Raw genomic sequence first — 21,598 nt, forward strand, 5'->3', positions numbered from 1 at the left:
GCAGATATAGACAATTTCAATTTACAGAACCTTGACGTCAGTTCTTTTCAAGAATTTAAATTTTTCTTCGATCAACCTTCCTGTAAAAAATTTTACCTTCAGAAAACATTGGAGAGGTCCTGTTTCAAGAAATACATTTGGGGGGAGTATAAAACCAACGAAGCATGCTAGATTGCCCACCAACAACAAAGACCGTTTCCGGTTCTTACCGCAATAGAAATAATCACACATACGCATTTTAAAATGATACCAACATTGAATTCCTATACGTAAACAACATTGACAAACAACCACTATTAATTGCACTACCTGCTGTATTGCAATCTATTATGAATTATCGTGAATTTCAGATCCCTTTCGCTAACTGTAAGGGCTCTACACCGAATTCATTTCACGCTAAGAACGCGCATTCACGCTTCTCTTTTTGACTCGAACAAACATAAAAATTTGCTCCGTTATTTTACTTTCCTTTTTTCACATTCAAATGTGCTGTAAGCCTGTAAGTTTTCTCCCAAATGAACAATGCGGATGCTTGAATCTTTCAACACTTCTTTATGGCCATGCAGCTTTTATTTCTAAAACAATAAGGGGCGTGCCCCATTTCGGAATGTAGCTCAGACTAGTGAGAAATTATATAGGTTAAGCATGAGCCGAGTGCTTTCTACGCGTGCATGTACTTTCTACACAAGTATAAAATCCCTACCAAATGGCCACAATTGATTATTACTAGTGCGTTAAACCATGAATTACCCACAAAAAAGACAATCAATCATATCTTTTCGTCGCAATTCAAGGGTGTGTGTGTGTCTAACTCCGCCTTATATTCTTATCTCTGGTTACAATATAAAACCACTTCCCCGACCTCAATATTAAGATTTCTTTTCGGGAGACTCACGGAATTGTTCCGCAGTGTCTCGGTGAACAATGCTTCGTCAAGAGCGCTGGTCCGCCTGTGCGCTAATTTTCTTCTTTTTCGTCTCTTTCGCCTTCGCCACTGATTGGATTTGCCCTGCTGGCAACAGATTTTGCTTCCAACGAATTCCCAACAAGCGATCGTGGAATGAAAGCCGAACTGATTGCGCTCGAATAGGAGGTGATCTTCCAGGAGCCGACCACTTGGTAAGGAAACGAATTTACTACAGTATCAATTTCTGAAGCGCGTAAAAATAACTTACAAGTTCTTTGATCTTCAGGATGAACTCAATAGTTTGTCGATTCACGGCAGCAGCTCTATTTGGACTAATTTGTGCTTCAGCAAAGGACGTCTGCAGTGGCTGGGAATCAGAAACTCCCGTAATGAAATTTACCTATTTTTATGAGTCCTGTAATTGAGTTAACTGTTTTATCCAAACCGCAGATGAAGAGAAAGATCTGCAATTTATTGATACATTGTTACCTGATCTACCTCTTGTGGCCGACGGCCAACTGTATTGTTTCGAAACCGGTGGCAATCCGTCGAAAACTTTCACATTGAAACACAGTCAAGATTCAGCAAATGCCGTTTGCGTTTCGGACGTCAAATATCTTGTTCGTCAAACCTCAAGTACTTTCTCACTAATTTACCGCATTGAAATACTTTGATCAAACTAAAAATATCTATTACAAACCCACAAGTTCCGACGCCAAGGGGACAAATCTTATCGGTGTCGGCCGTGACGGAGGGCGCCGATATCGATTGGGGACCCATCGGACAAAATAGGGACGGATTCATGAACATTTTTCCGCCTAAAGTTACGTCGCTCAAGTTGAGATGCGATGTTAAAACAACTGGTGATTTGGATAAATCAGCTATTACCATTAGGTGGATGCGAAATGGCGGTTACGTCACAGGCAACTTTACTCAGGTCAGAGAAAGTTAAATTCGACAATCGATTTTTCTACCTTATTAACAATTCAATTACGACATTCAGGAATTGGTCAGCTTTGCTTCGGAAGATGATCTCATTCCGTGGATTGGGTTCATCAGTTGCGAAGCAGTCTACGGAAATGAAAGGGAAGTTGTTCGTGGTGGAGGATTTCACCTATCCATGTGGAACACGGTGACGGCACGTCTGGTTTCCACCTGCCTTACCTGTCGATTGAAAAGTATACTAGATTCGGCAAAAATTATATTGACTCAGGTATTAGCAAATCATAAATTACCCCAAACAATATCTCTCAATTCCAATGTTGTAATCGATAGTATGTTGAAGAGGAAATCGCTCGGGGATCTGGAAATTCAATTGAATTCTTTACGGAACCACCTGTTATCTCTTACCACACCATTTCATTCGTGATTCACACAAGGAATAAGGTATTCGGGTTTGGAAAGTACCGAAATCATTTTCCTGGTTAATAATAAAAAATCTTTTTAGAAAATCGACAAATTTGACTTCAAGATGGTTCAGAAGCTCGGCCAACATTTTCAACTTTCTCACTGGGCAAAGGATCGTTCACTTTTCCTACCCAAAGGAAGCTCAGATTTGGTTCTCGAGATAATCAGTCCGTGTAACATGGCCTTACCCCAGGATCGCGGCAACATAACATGGACTGCCTATCTAGGACAGACGGTACCATCCGGTAATTTCATTGGCGAGCCTATTTGCCTCGATAGCCGCGGAGCCATCATCACCAGAAGCTGCGGTCTACCCGTTTTACGTCCGATCCGTTTCCAGGTTTAAAATCTAAAAGAATTTAATTCAGTATCGTCAAACAACTATAACTAAATGTTTCACACTATTTAGGAATGCTCCGCCATGAAACCCAGGAAAGAAGAACCCAAATGTTTCCATGGATTTGAGCATGCTAACGATGGACAATGTTACCTCAAAACGGAAGCTTCGACATTCGCTACTGCGTTCGCTAAATGCTGGGCCGGTTGGCCTATCCAGCCTGAAATCTTGGAGCCAAAAAGTTTGTCTTATTGGTTTCAAAATTCACGCGATGGGATCTACAAAATTCAGTCAACAGCTTCGGGATTCGTTTGGCTTCCTTTTCGGCATTTCAGTAAAGACACGCCTCTTATGAATCCCCCTTGGAGTTGGATTGCAGGTAAAGTTACATTAGCGTGAATTCTTTTCTTTAAGAAAAATAGTTTCTTAAATTTTAATTATACGATCTAGTAAGCAACCGGTGGGTTCACCAGGACAGTGAACAGGACATTCGAGCGGAATATAATTCGGATGGTGAAGAACTCTGCGCGGCTTACGATCTGACACGTAACCGAATGGTTACCAGGTCCTGTCAAGATTATTTGCCAATGATTTGTAGTCGACCTGCTTTACCACCAAACATCAGCTCTATAATCAGCAGTCAACCTGATCACACGGGCGAATATTTCTGCGAGTACGTAACATGAAAATAATTTATGCAACTTCTACTAACTAATTAAAATTCCTGATTGCTTCACAGGCAAGGTTGGATTACGCATTTTCTCGTTATGGACGCTGGAATGTGTTATAGACGTTTCACTCTAAAAGAGGCCGTCGACGCCGACGGAGCACAGCAATTCTGCATTAAACAAGGTGGCCATCTTGCTGTTGCTCCGACCCATAACATGCGGATAGCCCTGGAGCAAGTCTACGGATTCTTTAACAACCAAAGCATCGTCGACTCTTGGATTGGACTGAGAAATCGTGGTGAACAGCCAGTAACTTTCAACTGGGTGAACCAAACGGCCGGTGTTTCCACTAGTACAGCATTGAACTGGCAGCCTTACCAAGAATTCGGGAGCGGTTACGGTGTCAGTACGGGCCTAACTCGAGCATGGTGGAATTGGCCTCGTGAAACTAAAATTTGGGGCGTACTCTGTCAGAAAACCGTGTCAGACTGGCAAGACGGAATCGGTTTACAGCTGGAAAAGTTGTCCGTCAACGAATACGCTCTCGTTTTTACCTACGACCAGAGAAATTATGGTCCTCCAGAAAAACAATATTCACACGAATCAAAAACCTTTTGGCAATCTGATTTCGACGTTATCTGCCACTTCAATCATTACGCAATGCACTTTCGTTTCCCCCTCGATCGTCAGTACTATCGAGTTCTGGTTCCCAGATCGATGGGATCTGGTCGGCTGATTTGCGAAGGATGGCTCAATAGACCGACATTTCGATTTCAGTCGAATACGGTCATTCATCGACCAACTTATGATTACGATTCGGAACAATATCGGCCCTATCCTTAACTCATTTTGATTATAAAATTGGCTTGTTCTAATAAACTGATTTCAGTTTGAAAGAGTGTTGTTGCTTAACTATCTTTTTTTTTGTTTCATTATATAAACGCTTAAAAAAATATTTGGGGCGTTCAAAGTCTAATCTCGTATTGGTCTATACTAAGATTTAAAAAAGGGTTCGCTGTTAAGAACCATAGTACATCGAACTCGGGTCCTCAAACAGGGTTCAAAAATCTAGGTAATTCCAGATTAACAAAGAAGGGTCAACCTACTCTTGTAGACAGACGATGGTGGGCCTACCTATTGAACTCCGCAATTGACGCCAAAATGTCGCCCCACGTTCGTCGATGACAAGGTCGTAGAAGTTGTGATAAAATTTTGAATTCAAGGCGTTTGACAGACCGTGCGAACCGAACGATGATCTAATAAGCAGAAGGTTGGATCACTTGAATTTGCTCTGCATGGAAATATTCAAAATAAAATTAATTAGCTTCACTGGTCTTGATCGAAACTCTAACCAAAGTTTAATTTTTTAAATAAGAACTAATTTATCTCTCATTACCTTCACTTTACTAAGAATCCAAATGGCACTATTTCGGAATTTCCACAAAAAGTTTTACCTGAAATATAAAAACAAAGGGGTCAAGTCAGGTCAACTTGAACATAAAGCAAAGATGATTGACCTGCGAAATATGGTCGAAAATTCAAGGTCGGCAATGACCGCTCACCTATAAATAAGAAGCACCTGAGTTGTTGAAGATTCAGTTTAAAATGTCTCTTGTCGTACAGTGCACCACTCTCCTTTGCTTCTTCTTCGCCATTTCTTCGGCAAACACTAACAAAGATGTATCCATCGCGCAAATGGCCGAGGATCTTCTTTCCTCAAGTCCTCAACACCAAGTTGCCGTCACCAATGACGTCAAAGAATGGACCCTAGATTGGATGGCTGATCAAGGGGACGTCCGCGATGCCATGATGACTCCCAGTCCATCCGTCGACGCCAAGAAACTTCTCGAAGACATTCTTTGTGGTAAGTTTTTTAAAACTAAAAGTTAATTATTTTATGATTACCTTAATTTTGATAATTTGAAATTATAGACGACGGGCACGACGAAGAGTCTGATATGGGCGACGAATGGACAAGCATGGACCCGACGGGCAGATGTGGATGTTGCGGAGCTATGAAATCTATAACCGGAATGTATCCATCACAAATGATGATGCCGATGTACACCCCGATGGGATACCAAAACTACCAACCTTTCGCCAACAAGCGCCAGCCCCAAACGCAGTCATTCAACGGATTGGTCCAAACAGTTTGCGATCGTTTAGTGGCTGATATCAAAATGTCAGGACTCGATCCTATGCCGCTGATGTTGAGAAGAAGATCCGTCCAAGAAACAGCAATCTTATCCCAGTCACGTCTTCACGGCCAGCGATCAATGAGGTCAAATTCCAGCAACGAGAAAAATCGCGATGGAAAGAGTCACGAAGCCCTAGAATCATCTCAGGTAACTTGTCAAATTATTATCATTACCAGCAAAATTTTAAACAATTGTTTCTCTAGTGGGAAACGCAACCATCGGTTCGCGTATTCTGTCGTTTATCTGGTCTAAGCACCCTTCGTCGAACTGGTGATGTGCAATCCATGGCTCTTCCAAACGGACGGACAATGCTCAAGGTGAATATGCTGGCCGGACCACTACAACTTAGTCTGCCGTCAGGTGCTGCAACTCCAGGTAGTTCAGCACCAGTGGCCGCAGACCAGCACGAGTCCAATTTGTCCCAGGGTCAGACATCTAATGAAATTACAACAGTGGAAGAAGTCAACGCCGAAATGAACCTCATACTTCACCCCCGAGCCGGAATTCTACTCCACAGTAATACCTGATTAAATTAAATATAGTTATGAATTAATAGTAACAAAACATTTGTAACGAAAACAGGTTTCCAATTCTCTAAACCAACCAAGTTTAACAGCGAAGCCGCAGCCTTCGCTCAACCATCACGAATTCCTTACCGTGGAAGTTCAATTCCAATCATCGACAGCATCAACGAGGCTGCAGTAGCTCAGCAACTACGTCAAGCAATCCGCCGTACACTTCGCAGCTCATAATAAGCACTTCACAATCTTTATAAACATGACTTTGTTAAAAAAAAAATTTGTAGTTTTTCCAATACACTCAATTTGATACAATTGGACGTTACTAGATCTTTTGGCTTCTACACATCTCGGGAATCACAAATAAAAAAACAATGGTTTTTCGCTGAAAGCTTCATTTTTTTTTGTCTTAAAACCAGGTCTGACAGGTTTGTCTTTCAAAACACTGAATTTGTATGAAAAGAACGAAAGAAAAAACATTATTGAAAAAGTGGTGGTGGTGAGGAGAATAAGTAAAGGTGATCAGGAGTTTGCGTCAGTGATTCAACCTCTGATCCACCACGTGTGGACTCAAAGAAATCAAATAATTTGGTGAACATTACACGATTGCGTTATTTCAATTCACTCCTGTATGACTCCAACTCGGCATCAAGCTCATCTGCTGTCGGTGCAGGCTGTTTGGGATTGCGTTGGCGAGCACCACCAGCACCACCTCGCTGACCACGCTGGCCTCCTCCTCCTCCTCCTCTCTGGCCTCTGTTGGAAGCTGGTGCACCAGTCCTCTTTTGTTGCGGCCCGTTGTTAGTGTTAGCTCGAGGGCTGGTTAGTCGGTTGGCGATTGTGTTCAAATCGGAAGTAGCCATCTGAATGACCATTGATCGACCATCCAATGGGACTCCGTTGTACTGTTTCATTGCCTATGGAAAAGAAACAAATATTGATGCTGTGTGTCCTACAGTTGACAAGTTTCATGAAGTTTACCTTGACGGCATCAAGACGGCGCTCAAACACAACATCAGCTGTACCGAGAGATCTGCCTGATCTGTCATAATGCACAGAAGCATGTTTCAATGGTCCAAATTCCATAAAAAGTTCCTATAAATAGAATTATTCAATACATGTTCATCATGACAGAGAAGCAATATATGTTATACCTTAATGTCTGCATCTGACACACCAAAGTCTAAGTTAGAAACAACAAGCTTGGAAGAGCCGCCTCCAGCAGCATTCGGTGCAGCACCCAACCTGGGATTGCTTTTCCTTGGTCCACCTTCATACATGTCATGAGACCAGTCACCATCTGGGTTGCCCTAAAAATAACATACACAAAGAGTCAGCACTATTGCATCACGAAGACTGTAAGATACAGACTAGCTTGGATTTGAAATAGACGAACAAGTCAACCAAGGATTATGCAATACTTTCTGATAGAACATAAAAAAACAAGAAGAATAACTTAACAAATATTTACCTTGGCGTAAGGTGCAGCACGACCCCCAGCATTTCCCTGTCTTTGATTACGAACGGGTCCTGAGCCGGCATTACGGTTGCCTCCACGAGAACTGCCACCACGACCGCCGCGTCCTCCACGGCCCCGGCCGGCTGAACGGCTAGTTTTGATGATATCATCCAAGCTCATGTCAACTTTGTCGCCCATTTTGATAACAATAAGTTTGTGGAGGACTTGACAAAATTAAGGACTATCAATTTAAAAACGAAACACAAGTTTAAGAAAGATTCAATAAGAACGAAACAAATGGATGATGGTGACAGGGACGGTACGACAATGACGCCACGCTCAATCTCTATGCCAAGTTAACGAATATGAGCCTAAGCAAACTCTCAATGGCGCCCATATTGCCCGTTTGCCAGTTTCAAAAACAAGAAACATAAATAATTTAATACTCCTTTTATTCTAAGTGATTTATTTTTCAAATAATAAATTTAAATTTATTTGATTCAATTTTACAAATAAAAAACAGTTTAGTTTCAAATTAAGTTTTTAACCGACGTGGTTGCCAAGCCCGGTGTTTTGATTCTGCTTTTCAACCCTCTAGATGACAACACGTGTTTAAAGTTAAAAGTTAGTGCCTGTAAATTTTAATTAGGCCCCATAATATCCCGATTATCAAGAAATATCTAATGAATTTGCGATTTGCATTGTTAAATGTTGTAGTTGTTACTGTACGTAGTTTTCATTCTAATCAAAAGGTATTCGGCGATATAAAAAATAAAAATCGTGTGTTAAATTTACTCGCCAACATGCCGAAAGATACGAGTCATGTCGCACGTCTTCAATCAGAAAGACAGGCAAAGAAGATTACTAAAACAAAATACCCACCAGGAACCGTAACATTACAAGTTCTGGGTTCTGGTGTCCGTGGTGCACCACGGTCCCTCTATATGTTCACCGATCAATCATGGTAACATTTTAAATTAAAGCAAAAGTATTTTAGTCTAATTCCTGTTTGCTTTTAGTTATCTCTTCAATTCCGGAGAAGGATCTCAACGCTTGGCCCATGAGCACAAGTTTAAGCTGTCCAAAGTTGAGAACATTTTCTTCACCCGTACATCTTGGCAAAATGTGGGTGGATTACCTGGAATTTCATTAACAATTCAAGATGTTGGTGTTCCCAATATCACACTCCATGGACCACCTGGATTGGTAAACAAATAACATCTAAGCACACATTTTAATGCAGATCCAATAATATCATAATCTAATTTTAATAGGGTGAATTATTTACTGCTGCCTCCAGATTCATCATATTAAAGAATTTACAAGTCAATCATGTGGATGCTACTTCACCTGCATCATCTTATGAAGATGCTGCCATGAAATTAAATTATGTAACTATTATGCCCAATGATGATGCAAAATTACCACGTTCAGCTTCTAGTTCTCCTATCGAAGAGGAGGATGTGACCAATTATTATTGTCGAGAAAAAGGAAATCCTGGTGAGTTATCAGTGGTTACAAATTATTAGAATCGAAATGTAAACAAAATTAATTTTCTTAGAGGACGTTCCAGCTGCTAAAAGGACTCGTGTTGAAGATGAAAGTGACGAGAACCCGAAATCCAAAGCCGTTCTAGCTTATGTATGCCGTTTACAAGCGAAGCAGGGTACGCTTATTGCGAAAAAGTGCTTCGATTTGGGGGTCCCACCCGGACCACTCTACGGCCAATTGAAAGCTGGGCAAGATATCACGCTTCCCAATGGCAAGACTGTTTTAGCTTCTGACGTCTGTTCACCGGATGATCCCGGTCCAGTATTCGTAGTCGTCGAATGCCCGGACGAAACCTACTTAGATAATTTTGTATCAGAACCACAGCTCTGCCAATTGCAAAGACGAAACGGAGCCAGCGAACTTGACTCTCCCCAAATCATAGTTCATTTCACTCCGGTTGAGGTAAGGTTTCCAGAAAAAAACATTCTCTGTCAGTGCAATTAAGACTTTATTTTTTTTCCCCCTTTTAGTTGACGAAACATCCGAAATATCAAGAATGGATGGACGGTTTTTCGGTGACTACATGTCATTTGATGCTTGGAACGCCCAAAGATGGCGAAGAAAGGCGAGGATTTGGTAGTGTGGCCGTCCATCGCATTCAACATCAACTGCATCTCCTCGATTCAGAAATTTTTCCTCATTTACCTTTTGATATGCGAGTGGAAGGAGAAACCGAAGAAGCCGAGGCAGCAGAATTAGAGTGTCAAACTCTAACTAAATTTAATTTGAGACCTCCGCTAAAACTCAACACGTCCCTTGTACCGGTTCTGAATCCTAAAGAGTACGTCAATGAGAGTCTTGCTCAGGAAGGTTTCCCGGCCAGCTTAGAAGCCTTGAAGTCTTCCCTGGCCGATGCGGTTCCCATTAGCAGCAGAGTCTACCCTAAAATAACTTTCCTCGGAACAGGATCGTGCATTCCAAACAAAACCAGAAACACTAGTGGCATTCTAGTCGAATTAGAGTAATCGCTTTTCGCATTCAAGTTCTCATAAGTTAAATTTTAATAACCATTAATTACTGTTTCAGGAAGGATCGGTTTATTCTGATGGATTGTGGAGAAGGAACATACGGGCAGATTGTCCGTTTCTTTGGACACGAAAAAGCCGCCCACGTTTTGTCCAATCTTGTCGGCGTCTACATTTCGCATCTTCATGCTGACCACCACATTGGATTGATTGGTTTACTTCAAGGCCGACAACACGCGATTGAGCGGACGAGATCCGACGCTGGCCCCGTCTGGCTGATTGCTCCACATCAGATCAATTTTTGGCTTAAAACCTATCACCATAGCTTCGAGCGGATCAGGCAATATTACAAACTGTTTTCCTGTGTCAACCTCTTCGAGAAGGAAAAACCTGATCCTGCGCTCCTCACCGGTCTCAACTTGAAATCGATTGTCACCACTTACGTTCGCCATTGCCCCAGCGCGTTTGGCGTCTCATTAACTACAGCCGACGGCTTCAAGTTGACTTATTCCGGCGACACCATGCCATGCTTGGGTTTGATTGATATCGGTCGAGACTCGGATCTGCTGATCCATGAGGCCACAATGGAGGACGGGATGGAAGAGGAAGCCAAAATGAAGACTCACAGCACCATATCTCAGGTAATATTCTTCCACTGTCGTTTTTCATTTAGACGTAAATCATCTTGAGCTCTTTTACTAGGCGATCGAAGTTGGCCGTTCGATGGGAGCCAAATTCACGTTGCTGACACACTTCAGTCAACGCTACTCCAAAATTCCCATCTTCAACGAGAAAGCTTTCTCCTCCAACACGATAGGCGTGGCTTTCGACAACATGACAATTAGTCCAAATCGTTTCCACCATTTGCCTTATTTCATCCCCGCTCTCAAGTTGATGTTTGCCGATCACTGCGAAGAGATGGACAACAAGACAAACAAACGCAAGCTGCGCCAGGAGCGAGAAGAGAACGAAATCCAGCGACAACTCAAGCAATCCATTAAAAGTTAAAATTAAAGATTAGACTAAATGACTACTACTAAAATTAACTACATTACATGACGATTCAGTTAAATAAAAAAACAAAATTTGTTTGGACTATCGCTCTATTATCGTGTTTGGTGCAGGTACTTTTTGTCACTTAGTATACCATGTGTCTTTTATAAGATCCGACGCCTTTTCTCCGATCATAATCTGTCAGGGAAACAAAAGCAAAGAAAAAAGGAAATTAATTCACATTTTACAAAACATATTATTCATGGCGGTGTGTTGGTTTATTACCGCGGCAGCGTTCGTGTTGCCGCTGGGCACGAGTGGCATGATGGATGTGTCGGCCACACGCAAGTTTCTGATTCCTCGCACTCGTAATAAAGGGTCCACAACAGCCATCGGGTCATTATCGGGACCCATTTGACAAGTACCCGCGGTATGCGCCAATGTAACACTAAATCAACCGATCAATGTTCGATAAATAATTCATGAACCCAGAGTCAAAACAATTTCATCAAAATGAATAAATTACCTGTAACTGCGAACCCAACAGGCCCAGTAATCGTCCGTTCCCATAGGGTAGCCTTCACAGCCAGGGAAAGGCTTGTCGTAGAATTTGCTGTTCATTTTCTTAAAAGCCGACGTTTGACTGAGCTGCAAGGCCAGCTTGATGCCCTCAATCGTCACTGCCAAGTCGTAAGGATCGCTGTAGTAATTCGGATTGATGATGGGCTTGTCGAAGGGGTCGGCCGAGTTGAGACGGATGTAACCTCTCGACCTGGGCCGCAGAGTCACGGGCATAACGCTCCAGCAATCCCTGTCAATAATCGGCAGGTAGTATTCCTCCCAAACAGAATCCGAGACGCCGTGCGAGTATCGAACGGATCGGCCTCGATCGGCTGTCACGCAGGACCCGATGAAATGAAACTGGACGTCCGGCCAGTCGTCGTTGGCATCCGCGTACTTGGTCTTGAGCCAAGCGAGTCCCTCAACACCTAAACTTTTGCGAATCGTTTGAAAGTCCTTAATTGAAGTCGTAAACAATTTGAATCAACAAAATATACCTCCCAACATGGACAAGGGTGTTCCTCCCCAGGCCGTGTAGTTGAGGATCGTCTGCACGTTTCTAACTCGTTCTTCCTTCAAGGAATAGGGCTGATCGATCAGGAAGATGACTTCACCCAAGGCGACATGGTCGTGCAGATTTTTGCCGACCGGCAAATTGGCGTGGATCGGGTAGATTCCCTTTTCCTGCAGATGGGGAGCTGGTCCGATCCCGCTCAACATCAGAAGGTGGGGGCTGGCCGTGTCGCCGGCTGACAGGATCACTTCCTTCCGTGCAAAGATGTGGTAGATTCTGTCTCGCTTTTGGAACTGAACCCCGTAGGCCTGTTTGGTTTTGGGATCAATCAGGATCTTTGTCACGTGCGAATGCATGGAAATGTGGAGATTCTTCCGCTTGCGGATGGGTCGGATGAACGCCTTGGAACTGGAGCAGCGATGGCCTTTGCGGATTGTCCCCTGGGCGAACATGAAACCTTTCGGGGAAAATAGTAAAACTGTAATTTGTTTTTAATTCGTCTGAATTTGAATAACTTACCAGTTTGATATTCGCCATTGCCGTCACGATTTTCGTATCCCATTTCCTTGCCACCCTGAATAAATGCCCCTCCTAATGGCGATTGGTAACCAGCCTCGCTCACGGTCAGGTATCCACCCTTGCCGTGGTATTTCGTTCCGGCCAAGTACGGGTTCTGATTGTCTTCCGACTTGACAAAATACGGCAAAACGTCGTCGTAAGACCAACCGTAATTTCCAAGTTGGGCCCACTGATCGTAATCGCGCCGGTTTCCACGTACGTACAACATGTAATTGATCGACGACGTGCCGCCCATCATCTTACCCCGCGGCCAGAGACATCTACGATTATTCATTAAAGACAAGAGTAATAATTTCAGGTCTAAAGTATTTGAAAAAAAAAGAAACGTTAAAGTGTTACAAACCTCTGGTTCTCCAATCCGAGACAAGCTTGACCCCTCATTTCTTCCGTCTGGTACTGCCAATCGCGTTCGGTGAGTTGGATATCGGCCGCCGCGGCCGGCACTTGACCCCAAAGATTTTCGTCACCTCCGGCCTCGAGGAGCAAAACTTTCCATTCTTCTATTTCGGTAAGACGATTAGCGATAACAGCACCGGCCGATCCAGCGCCGATGATAATGAAGTCATATTCAGTCCGCAAACCCTATACATAAAAAGAGTAAAATAAAGATTGTAATCAACATGGTAAAAAGATTTTATACATATATGTAAAAAGAAAAATTCCATTTGAAACCGACTATTATTTCTGCTACGGTACATTCCATTTTGGAAAAATAACGTTAATGTTCTATTGGACCCCTAGCGCTTTCTTAGTTTCATTTTTTTTTGAATTGCACGCTCCAGACTGGCATTTTCTTCTCCATTGATGCAAAAGATTAGTGCACATACAGTTTACCCCCTTTAGGGCTTACGGGAAAAAATTTTGTAATTTCTCGAGTTACAAGCTCGAGGTCGACTATACAAGTAGGTATCGTTTGTAAAATTTTGGGAGGAAGTTGCGGTTTCAGGGGAATCCCCGTTGACAAAAAGCGGAAATCTTTTGTGACTTGACGAAAATGGTCGCGGCTTCTCTTCTTCACATTTTCGAGTTTCTTTTTCTTCATGAGACTTTCTTTCCCAATTTTCTTCCGTTTTCTTCCAAGTTTAGAAACACATCTTCCCTACATATCGTCAATCGGCTAATGATGTATCCATTTAAAAGTTGGAAAATGATTTTGACTCATCTCTAATGCCAAAATCCTAAAAAGGAACTCCAATAACCTAGATACACAATCTAGAAAAGGGAAGATTCGTGAAAGTCTACGAAGTCAAATTACACACTTAAATATTCATTGTAAAAAAAAAATTCCTAAATAAAAAAAAAAAAATATGAAAACATCGGGATATCGCCGAAAGATACTGAAACATTTTTTTGTTTGGCTATTATTGGAATAAAATTATATCCTGAGCTGAAACCTGAAACTTCCAGGTTAGTCATTTGGATATAATCGGCATCTGGACGGCCGCTGGCTTCCGACTGTCAGAACAATCTAGTATATATATGCATTTGATTTGCATGTGTGATCAGCATCAGATTAATCTCCCAAAAGTAAAAGCACCTGCACCGATGATTGGCGATCCTTCCTTCGGTCTCACAGAGATAAATACGGACATTTTCTAATACATGAATGCAATCATTTGATTCGATTGGAAATGAAGATAAGATTGATTGATTAATTCACCTCATCTCTAGCTGCCAAAATAAAAAAATTACATCCAAGACTTTCAAAGTCGCCTATTTTCGAGCTGGTTTTATTTCCCGCCAGGGATTCTATAGCACAAAAAAAAAATGTTGGGCCGATTTTTTTTTCTGTTGCGCCAAACATTTTTTGGGTTGCCGCTCTCATGTATTTTGAAGCTCATAACAATATAAGAAGGAAGGACTGAACGGTTGGTTTTTGACCGGAGGAAATTTTTTTTTTCTCTTTTCAAATTAGAAATTTTCATGACTGAAAATTGGCCCTAGTTAAAAGCCAATTTCGACTTTGTCCGACCTACTGCTGTTCTGATATTCGCTTCTCACTATCTGCGCGTACGTCTTCAAGCAAAGCAAATTGGCTAGCGCTATAGCGCTAGTACATCCTTTCAATGTCGGATTTCTCTCGCTGGTTCCCAACTTTCTCTCTCAATAAGTTCCGTAATAACAAACATATAGATACAGCGACACTTTGAGTTACACGGTTCTTGGCGACGGAATCTCATCACAACATTTGCAATTCTAGAGTGTAATAACGGAAACGAAAAATTTCACAGCGCGGAGAGAGCTCGTTAGGAGTGGCAATCACTGGGATAAACAATGGGCGATGCATCGCTAATGACTGCTTGTCACGATAGAGAAAACGTCCAACTTTGCGATTTGTCTACTTCTTCTCTCTAGCCCGTAAAAATCAAAAATGTTGACTGCGGTTCGCAAACAAGTTTTTATACATGGCGACGACGGCCAGCGGGAGCGTGACACACGTCTTTGACTTCCTAATACGGAACGAGCATATGCATATGACTCTGGTACATTCCGATCATTGAACCGTTAGGACGGTGAACCAGCAATTTCAATCACAATGTCAGGGTTTCTCTATAATTATCGTGTACCTGAAATTAAAGTCTAGACAAGGCCCATTCATTCCTAAATGTCACAGATTATACTGAAGAAGAACTAACGGAAAACTCCAATCACCCGACAACCCGGTTTTCCTGTAGTATCATAAACTCGAGTAAAGACAAACTCACTGAATGATGCCTATTGAAAACTACAGACGACAATGGCTTACGTAATCAAAACACCTGGCCACAACCTGGTGGAATAATGGCTAACTTCTTTGTTTTTTAATTAAACGTTTCATTTCGCTTGGGCGAATTATTTATCACGCCCCGTCTGTCCTCGATAAAGAAACGGAATGTTAACGACTTAATAATTAGCATTTTGACTAGATTTCCAAATAAGAAACGTTGCGTGGCAATTAGCATTTTAATTTGACTCGAATGCAAAACACGAATTCTTTAATGAGGCAAATAAAAACAAACAATTTCCTTCAACACCTAAACCCTCCCATAGTCCCGTAGAATTTCAAGCAGTTATAAAACCTTAATTATTCCAAAAGGAATAGACATAGCACTATCGTGTTTAAATTATACTACACGGGTGAGAAAATCAAAACTTACCCGAGAGTCACGAATCACCCCTTCCGGATTGTTGGAACTATCACGCAGAAAGAAATACTTGCCCAGCAAGGTCGTCAAAGTCATACTAAGTTCCAGCAACATTTTTATTTTTTAAAGAAATTCTAAACTATTCCAAGCTACAAGTAATTCGTCCCTTTGGTGGGAAGACCACTAAAATAAAAACTCCCGAGAAATAGTGTTCGTGAAAAAAAAAAAAAAAAACACTTAGGTCACCCCCTTATCAGGGCCACACTCTTGAGACTAAAAAAGAGATAAGAGCTGGGAGGACCGTCCCGTACAGAGGATAGAAACGCACTGTTGCTCCCGACACGGAGAGTCGGCCGTATATTTACACGCACGTATACGGTCGCCAGTCATAGGTATAGCGATCTAAAGCGATGATTCTAGAAAAAGGATGGAAATCGAAAAGAAAAGAGTTGTGTTGAACATCAGGTGACTTTCGGAATTTTCTCTCTTGGCCGAACAAAAAAATTTGACTTAAGGTTTTCGACCTTTTTATTAATTCAATGGCTGCTGGTAGCCTACGTGATTTGGCTTCTTGTAATTGCGTTTCACTTCCTAGTCGTCGTCATTCATTAAAAAAAAAAAAATGGCCATTGAATCTCACATGAATTTCTCTGCTTCACCTATTTCGAGTTTCTATACGTGAATATTAAAAAATCATTGAGCGCCTTGTGGTGCTGATGCCGACATAACCGGTTGCATCATAATGAACGTGTCAGTAGTTCTGAGAAATCGTAACACCTACATGATAGATTTCGCCAAAAAAACAATGCAAAAATTTAAATATTTTCACGACAAAAAGAGGTAAGAAAAAATTTGGGGTGGACTTGTTTCCCGCCGTCGTGATCAGCCGAAAATTTCATTTAAGAAATATGGAACAAATTCTGATAATTACAGATGACACCAAAACTGGATGGCTATAGATCATCTGAAAGAATTTTATACCGGAGTAGTATTCGTGATAACTGGAAAGATAACCCATGGCGAAACGTTACAGCCTTGCAGACTATACACTGACCCAGCCAACATTTCCTGTTTTGTACAGACAAGGCGGTCGTCCGAATAGCGGCAAAAAATTTTTAGAAATCAGAAAAACAATTTTGAAGCCAGGTGAAAATCCAAAGTAGAGTCGACCAACACTATCCATTTTTATCCAATCGTTTCTCCAGTTTTTTTTTCGCCAAGAAATAATTTCAAAAAGATGAAATAATTTGCGGTTAAGCAATTATTCGGGTTCCGGGAATTTTAATGGCAAAATAAATTTTGTTTTCAAAAAGTCGGACCACGTATACTCCGAGTCGGACGTAATGGGTTGGTCGCTCTCTACAGGAACATTGTCCCCCCTCCGACAGTATTTGCATACGTTATTTTATTTCTCGAGGGTCAGGCGGAACAAACTGGCAATAAGGAACTTTTGATAAACGGCCTTGGTTAGTCACCCATTGATGACGACTGTTTTCTAGCGAGGTACATATACTAGTCTCATTTGCATACCGGACGGTCATCGATAATTGCAGCGGTTGTGTGGACATAACGGCAAGAAAAGTTCATTTTTAAAAAAATATGATGACTGGAAAAACCGGAGAAAGAATTTTTACGACATGAAAAAGCCTTACATTACAAGACACTCCTATAGATCCTATCGGAGAACATTCCGCTCAAGATAGGCTGGCCGTATTTTCTTTTCGAGAATAAGTGGCCACTGTGGAGTGTTATTATTTCAAGAGAAAAAAGGGCAAATAGAGAGAGCTATTTAGTGTCATGAGTCGCGTTGAATTTTCTACGGTGTAAGGATCGGCGTTTGAGTGGAAGGAAAACGGGCGTAACGTCTCCGACGATATAACAAAGCAACAGAGTGATAAAATCACGAGTAAATAACGAGTCATTGTACAGCATCTTCTGGGAACGACTAGAGGAATGCGTGAACAATTCTTGGCTCAGTTTCAAAGTTGAACTGAGGTGTAGTACATATAGGACAAGATGTCGGCAAAGCAACGATATCATGGACTGGGGGGAAATGAAACATCCGAACAAGCCGCTGCAAACAATAGTCTGCACAGTGCCAGTGCTGGATATACAAATGACGAATGGCAAAGCAAAGCGGATGATGAGTAACAGTCCGCTGTATGAAGTGGGTACCTAACCTTATTTGCAGGTGAAAAAATTTCCAACGTGAAATGATGCCACAACCTAGAAAATTAAACACACCCACAAACAAAAAAAACTTTCTCACTCTGCACTTTCGTGACTTTGGGTCGTCTTCACAACTGCGAGTTCTCTATAGTGTGATTCATGCGCAACGCGCTAGATTGTGGCCTACGTGACGTAACAGATGCGGAGAGACCGCGCATCAGTGAAATTTCTTTCAAACGAAAATGGTCATCAGGACATTTCCCGCGGTAGACGTATAAGGTCACAGTCATTTGTCATTAACCCGATCCTATATACACCATTTCAGTTTCTACTACGTGCCGTTCATATTCCCGAACGGAGCCTACGTTGCGCGCATCTTTTTTGCCTGTCTGGGATATTAAAAAATTTCTAAGGCGGTCAATTTATTCATTGTTATGCATATGCTGGAACTATAGACACACACACACACACACGGGAAGAGCTGAAGAGAAAGTTAACAAATAGTCAAATGAAAATATGACCGGCTGTCATGATTATGCGGAAGTAACAAAAACAGTTGCTTAAATACATTTCGTTTAAATGGAAAAATATAATTCTCTAATGAACACAATCCTGTTAGAATCAGGTGATGTCTGATACTTTCTAATCTGAACAGCAGCTCACAAAAAGCTTTGATAGATATATGCACATGCTGCAATTACACCGTAAATGAATGCTAAATAATGCGCTATGTCGCGACGAATCAATTTCAATCTACAACTGGGTTACAGAGCGCAGCCTCCATCCCACCGTGATTTAAAAAAAAAAGGAATTACACAAGGAGAAAGTCTCGTTCTTCACAGATCGGCAGACAGATCTTGTCAGAAACGGCAGAAAAGTGGTCCAACCATTTCAGACACTTTGTCTTGTTAAAAACTCGAGTGAAAGTCATTGAAGGTGGTCAAAAATTGTTGGTGAGGTCAAAAAAGCGGATAAAAGGTTTTTTTTTTAAGCAAACACTATTACCTTTGAGAGTTTCTGGTAAAATCCAGGCGACAGACGTGTTGGAGAAATCATTTTTGACGCTAGAAAATGAATATGAAAGTCTATTTCGATATATTTCAAACGGCGATTTCGACAGTCGAATTTTTTACGGCAGCCCTTTTCAATGGATCAAACGAGCGGTAAAAAACTCACAGGAAAAAAACTGGGTCGGTATATTTATTTATCGGCGCTTAGAGGCATACACTGTAGAAGTATAAAAAATCAGCTCTAGATTTCTGTATGGTATAGTCCCAATTATAGGTTTATTTGCCTATTGCCTATAGCGATTCATTGTATAATAGGAGAGACACGCCAGGAGAAAGCCTTTGCAAGTCGAATATTGCCAAAAGGAAAAGAAGAGTTATTTCTTCTTAAACCGTTACGCCTGTACATAGGGACCGAAATCGGGTTATACGGCTATAAATCAAGTGTGCGATATCTACTTTCTAATCCCGTTAAGTGTTTTTTCTTTAGGTTGGAGGAAAAACAAATTTCCGGATCACATCATCCAGCATTCGAAATTCTATCCGCGCGGAAGCTACTAATATTGTTATACGTTAGGCAAATGAATATGCTTTATAAGAAGTCAAAAGTCGAGGGTCGAGGTGAGTTTAGAGCCTGAAATTCGCAACGACTTTCTTGCTTTGTTTATTCATCCAATTGTCTTTGTGTTATTTTCTCAGGGTTTCAACTTTCTCGTTTTTGCACACATATTCGCAGTTCAGGTAAAAACTAAACAATGAATTATTTTGAAGTTAGCGTGATAACAACGTTAGAATCACATTTACGATCGACGACCGCACCCTTTAAATTGAATATACAGATTCGAGAAGCATAAAACAAAAGTCAGTCAACTCCCAAAGGAAAACGTGATCACGAACGAGAGATCAAAATCATCTGGTATGGTCGGGAGTTCATTGGCAGAACCAGAATTGAATCAGTTATCGTTAATATACAGATGATCATAGCAAAGTTCGTAAAATAAGTTTGACAGTTTTTCTTATTTTGAAATCAAATTAAATCACATCAAGAATGCAATCCTATAGATCCTAAAATCTTTTTCGAGAGTCAATTCAGAAAAAACTTTTGCTAGTCACTTGTTTTTCCAAATGATGACGGTGTCACCTCCCACAGCATTTCTTGTTTTTATTTTGTTAGAACATCAGCTGTTTTAATGCTTTCTCAACAGTTTTCTAGACAGCTGCTGTTCTCTTTTTTTTGTTTTTTAGAACATGCTTTTCTAATGTTTATTACTTGACAGTTTTCTTAACAGCTGTTTTTTTAGATCAGCTGATTCTAATGTTTCCGGGAAGAAAAACTAACTTTGTGTCAAAATTTAAATGTCGAAACATTCTGAGCAGATACGACGTGGACACAATATAGAGATCTAATGAGGACACAAATGAAAATATTGGACTTACCGAATTAAGAGTCAGCTCAGCTCGCATGAATGAACGTGATTTGTTTACACTGCTAAGATCGACGTGATGACAATTGACAAACTGATAAAATTTGATAAAATAGCAAGATAAGGAAAATTGCATTCCAGAAGAGTTATATCATCAAGTTACTTATTACTTTGCACAGCATTTTTAAATACTCGACTTACTACTAAGGACATTATGGATTTACAATGCTGATTGTTGTTGTTGGCTATTGAATGGCTGCTGGTGATGTTCAATTGAATGACACTACACTTCTTTTTAAAAAAATGTCCAGCTGTATGGGATGAACACTGTCAAGTTCTACAAGTGAGAATGAGAGACACAACCCACAAGATGTTCAGAACATGCAAAAGTTTTTGAGTTAACAAAAAGGACTGCTCATTTAGTTTTGCAACGTTGCCTATTATACAGATAGCGTGAAGAATGACATTCAATTTTATTTTGGTTTTGTCATCTTCGTCAATCGTCACTCTTCCGACGGGGAAAGTGGGAACTGGGAATGCGGCTTTCACTCTACGAAATAAAACGGACATCCAATCGGCTTTATAACGAGATATCACGTCAAAGAATCTATACATGGCGTACAATTCGCTGACGTATAAAAGGAAGAAATAACCCGAAACGTAATTAGGCCAGCACCATTCAAAATTATTCGAAAAGGAATACGAGTTAAGCACCGTGGACACGCGATCCGCATATGGTATAATCCCCGTTATTTGATATCAGTACGTAAAGGGTATTCATTATTTTTCGCTTGATTTTTCGTGCCGTATACAGGTCACATTGATCACCGATTACCAGGTAGAGGTAGCAGACCATAATGACGATGTGCCAGCGCAGTGCCAAGAGAGATAAAAACTGGCTTTTGCATGAGAATAACAAATTTAGTGAACCGATTTTTGTTTTCATTTCTTTCTGATGGTTCATGACAGACGGAAAGAAATGCATTGGATTATTATGCACAGATGATTTTCGTCTGACAGCAAGTGCTGTTGGGGTCTATTTATTCCAGGAATTAGTTCATCGACGAAAGGTCAAAATAACCTGAAACAGGAGGAGACTTGAATCGCCATCCGCCTTTTAATTTCAATGTCAAACAGGTTGTCTGGCGAGCTGCAGAAGAGAAAGATAAAAAGGTGAACTAACTGTCCAACTAGTAAATCCAGTTCCAGGACTACC

At 41.1% G+C, this 21,598-nt stretch overlaps 5 protein-coding genes across 8 annotated transcripts; 3 read left to right on the forward strand and 2 right to left on the reverse strand.

Annotated features, from left to right (window-relative positions):
- The first annotated feature begins 715 nt into the window (after nucleotides 1–715).
- On the forward strand, nucleotides 716–4,215 carry LOC124203076. The gene is made up of 10 exons (XM_046599654.1): nucleotides 716–1,119; nucleotides 1,194–1,293; nucleotides 1,358–1,543; nucleotides 1,615–1,844; nucleotides 1,911–2,120; nucleotides 2,183–2,293; nucleotides 2,355–2,654; nucleotides 2,724–3,030; nucleotides 3,102–3,324; nucleotides 3,391–4,215. Exons 1-10 carry the CDS (start codon nucleotides 925–927, stop codon nucleotides 4,160–4,162), a joined length of 2,634 nt encoding a protein of 877 aa, XP_046455610.1. The 5' UTR covers nucleotides 716–924; the 3' UTR covers nucleotides 4,163–4,215.
- A 689-nt stretch (nucleotides 4,216–4,904) lies between these two features.
- On the forward strand, nucleotides 4,905–6,350 carry LOC124203100. Its single transcript, XM_046599688.1, has 4 exons — nucleotides 4,905–5,183; nucleotides 5,252–5,664; nucleotides 5,721–6,033; nucleotides 6,100–6,350. The coding sequence occupies exons 1-4, from the start codon at nucleotides 4,925–4,927 to the stop codon at nucleotides 6,267–6,269; spliced, it is 1,155 nt and encodes a 384-aa protein (XP_046455644.1). The 5' UTR covers nucleotides 4,905–4,924; the 3' UTR covers nucleotides 6,270–6,350.
- A 63-nt stretch (nucleotides 6,351–6,413) lies between these two features.
- Nucleotides 6,414–7,900, reverse strand: LOC124203107 (THO complex subunit 4-like). Its single transcript, XM_046599702.1, has 4 exons — nucleotides 7,507–7,900; nucleotides 7,190–7,345; nucleotides 7,017–7,130; nucleotides 6,414–6,952 (listed from the first exon to the last, which is right to left on the reverse strand). Exons 1-4 carry the CDS (start codon nucleotides 7,690–7,692, stop codon nucleotides 6,647–6,649), a joined length of 762 nt encoding a protein of 253 aa, XP_046455658.1. The 5' UTR covers nucleotides 7,693–7,900; the 3' UTR covers nucleotides 6,414–6,646.
- A 166-nt stretch (nucleotides 7,901–8,066) lies between these two features.
- Nucleotides 8,067–11,116, forward strand: LOC124203077 (ribonuclease Z, mitochondrial-like). The gene is made up of 7 exons (XM_046599655.1): nucleotides 8,067–8,458; nucleotides 8,514–8,700; nucleotides 8,769–8,994; nucleotides 9,056–9,447; nucleotides 9,516–10,006; nucleotides 10,072–10,651; nucleotides 10,713–11,116. Exons 1-7 carry the CDS (start codon nucleotides 8,178–8,180, stop codon nucleotides 11,016–11,018), a joined length of 2,463 nt encoding a protein of 820 aa, XP_046455611.1. The 5' UTR covers nucleotides 8,067–8,177; the 3' UTR covers nucleotides 11,019–11,116.
- On the reverse strand, nucleotides 11,042–21,538 carry LOC124203087 (glucose dehydrogenase [FAD, quinone]-like). Of its 4 annotated transcripts, none has more exons than XM_046599667.1 (8): nucleotides 20,584–21,538; nucleotides 20,396–20,476; nucleotides 13,001–13,239; nucleotides 12,598–12,917; nucleotides 12,062–12,535; nucleotides 11,530–11,992; nucleotides 11,289–11,451; nucleotides 11,042–11,201 (listed from the first exon to the last, which is right to left on the reverse strand). In XM_046599667.1, exons 1-8 carry the CDS (start codon nucleotides 20,593–20,595, stop codon nucleotides 11,145–11,147), a joined length of 1,809 nt encoding a protein of 602 aa, XP_046455623.1. In that variant the 5' UTR covers nucleotides 20,596–21,538; the 3' UTR covers nucleotides 11,042–11,144. The 4 variants fall into 4 exon arrangements, with proteins under 4 accessions (XP_046455623.1, XP_046455624.1, XP_046455626.1 ...); XM_046599668.1 differs by having other exon boundaries at nucleotides 20,553–20,752; XM_046599670.1 differs by having other exon boundaries at nucleotides 20,607–20,751.
- Between the last annotated feature and the right edge of the window lie 60 nt (nucleotides 21,539–21,598).

Source organism: Daphnia pulex, chromosome 9 (assembly GCF_021134715.1).
Source record: "Daphnia pulex isolate KAP4 chromosome 9, ASM2113471v1".
Taxonomy (NCBI): Eukaryota; Metazoa; Arthropoda; class Branchiopoda; order Diplostraca; family Daphniidae; genus Daphnia; species Daphnia pulex.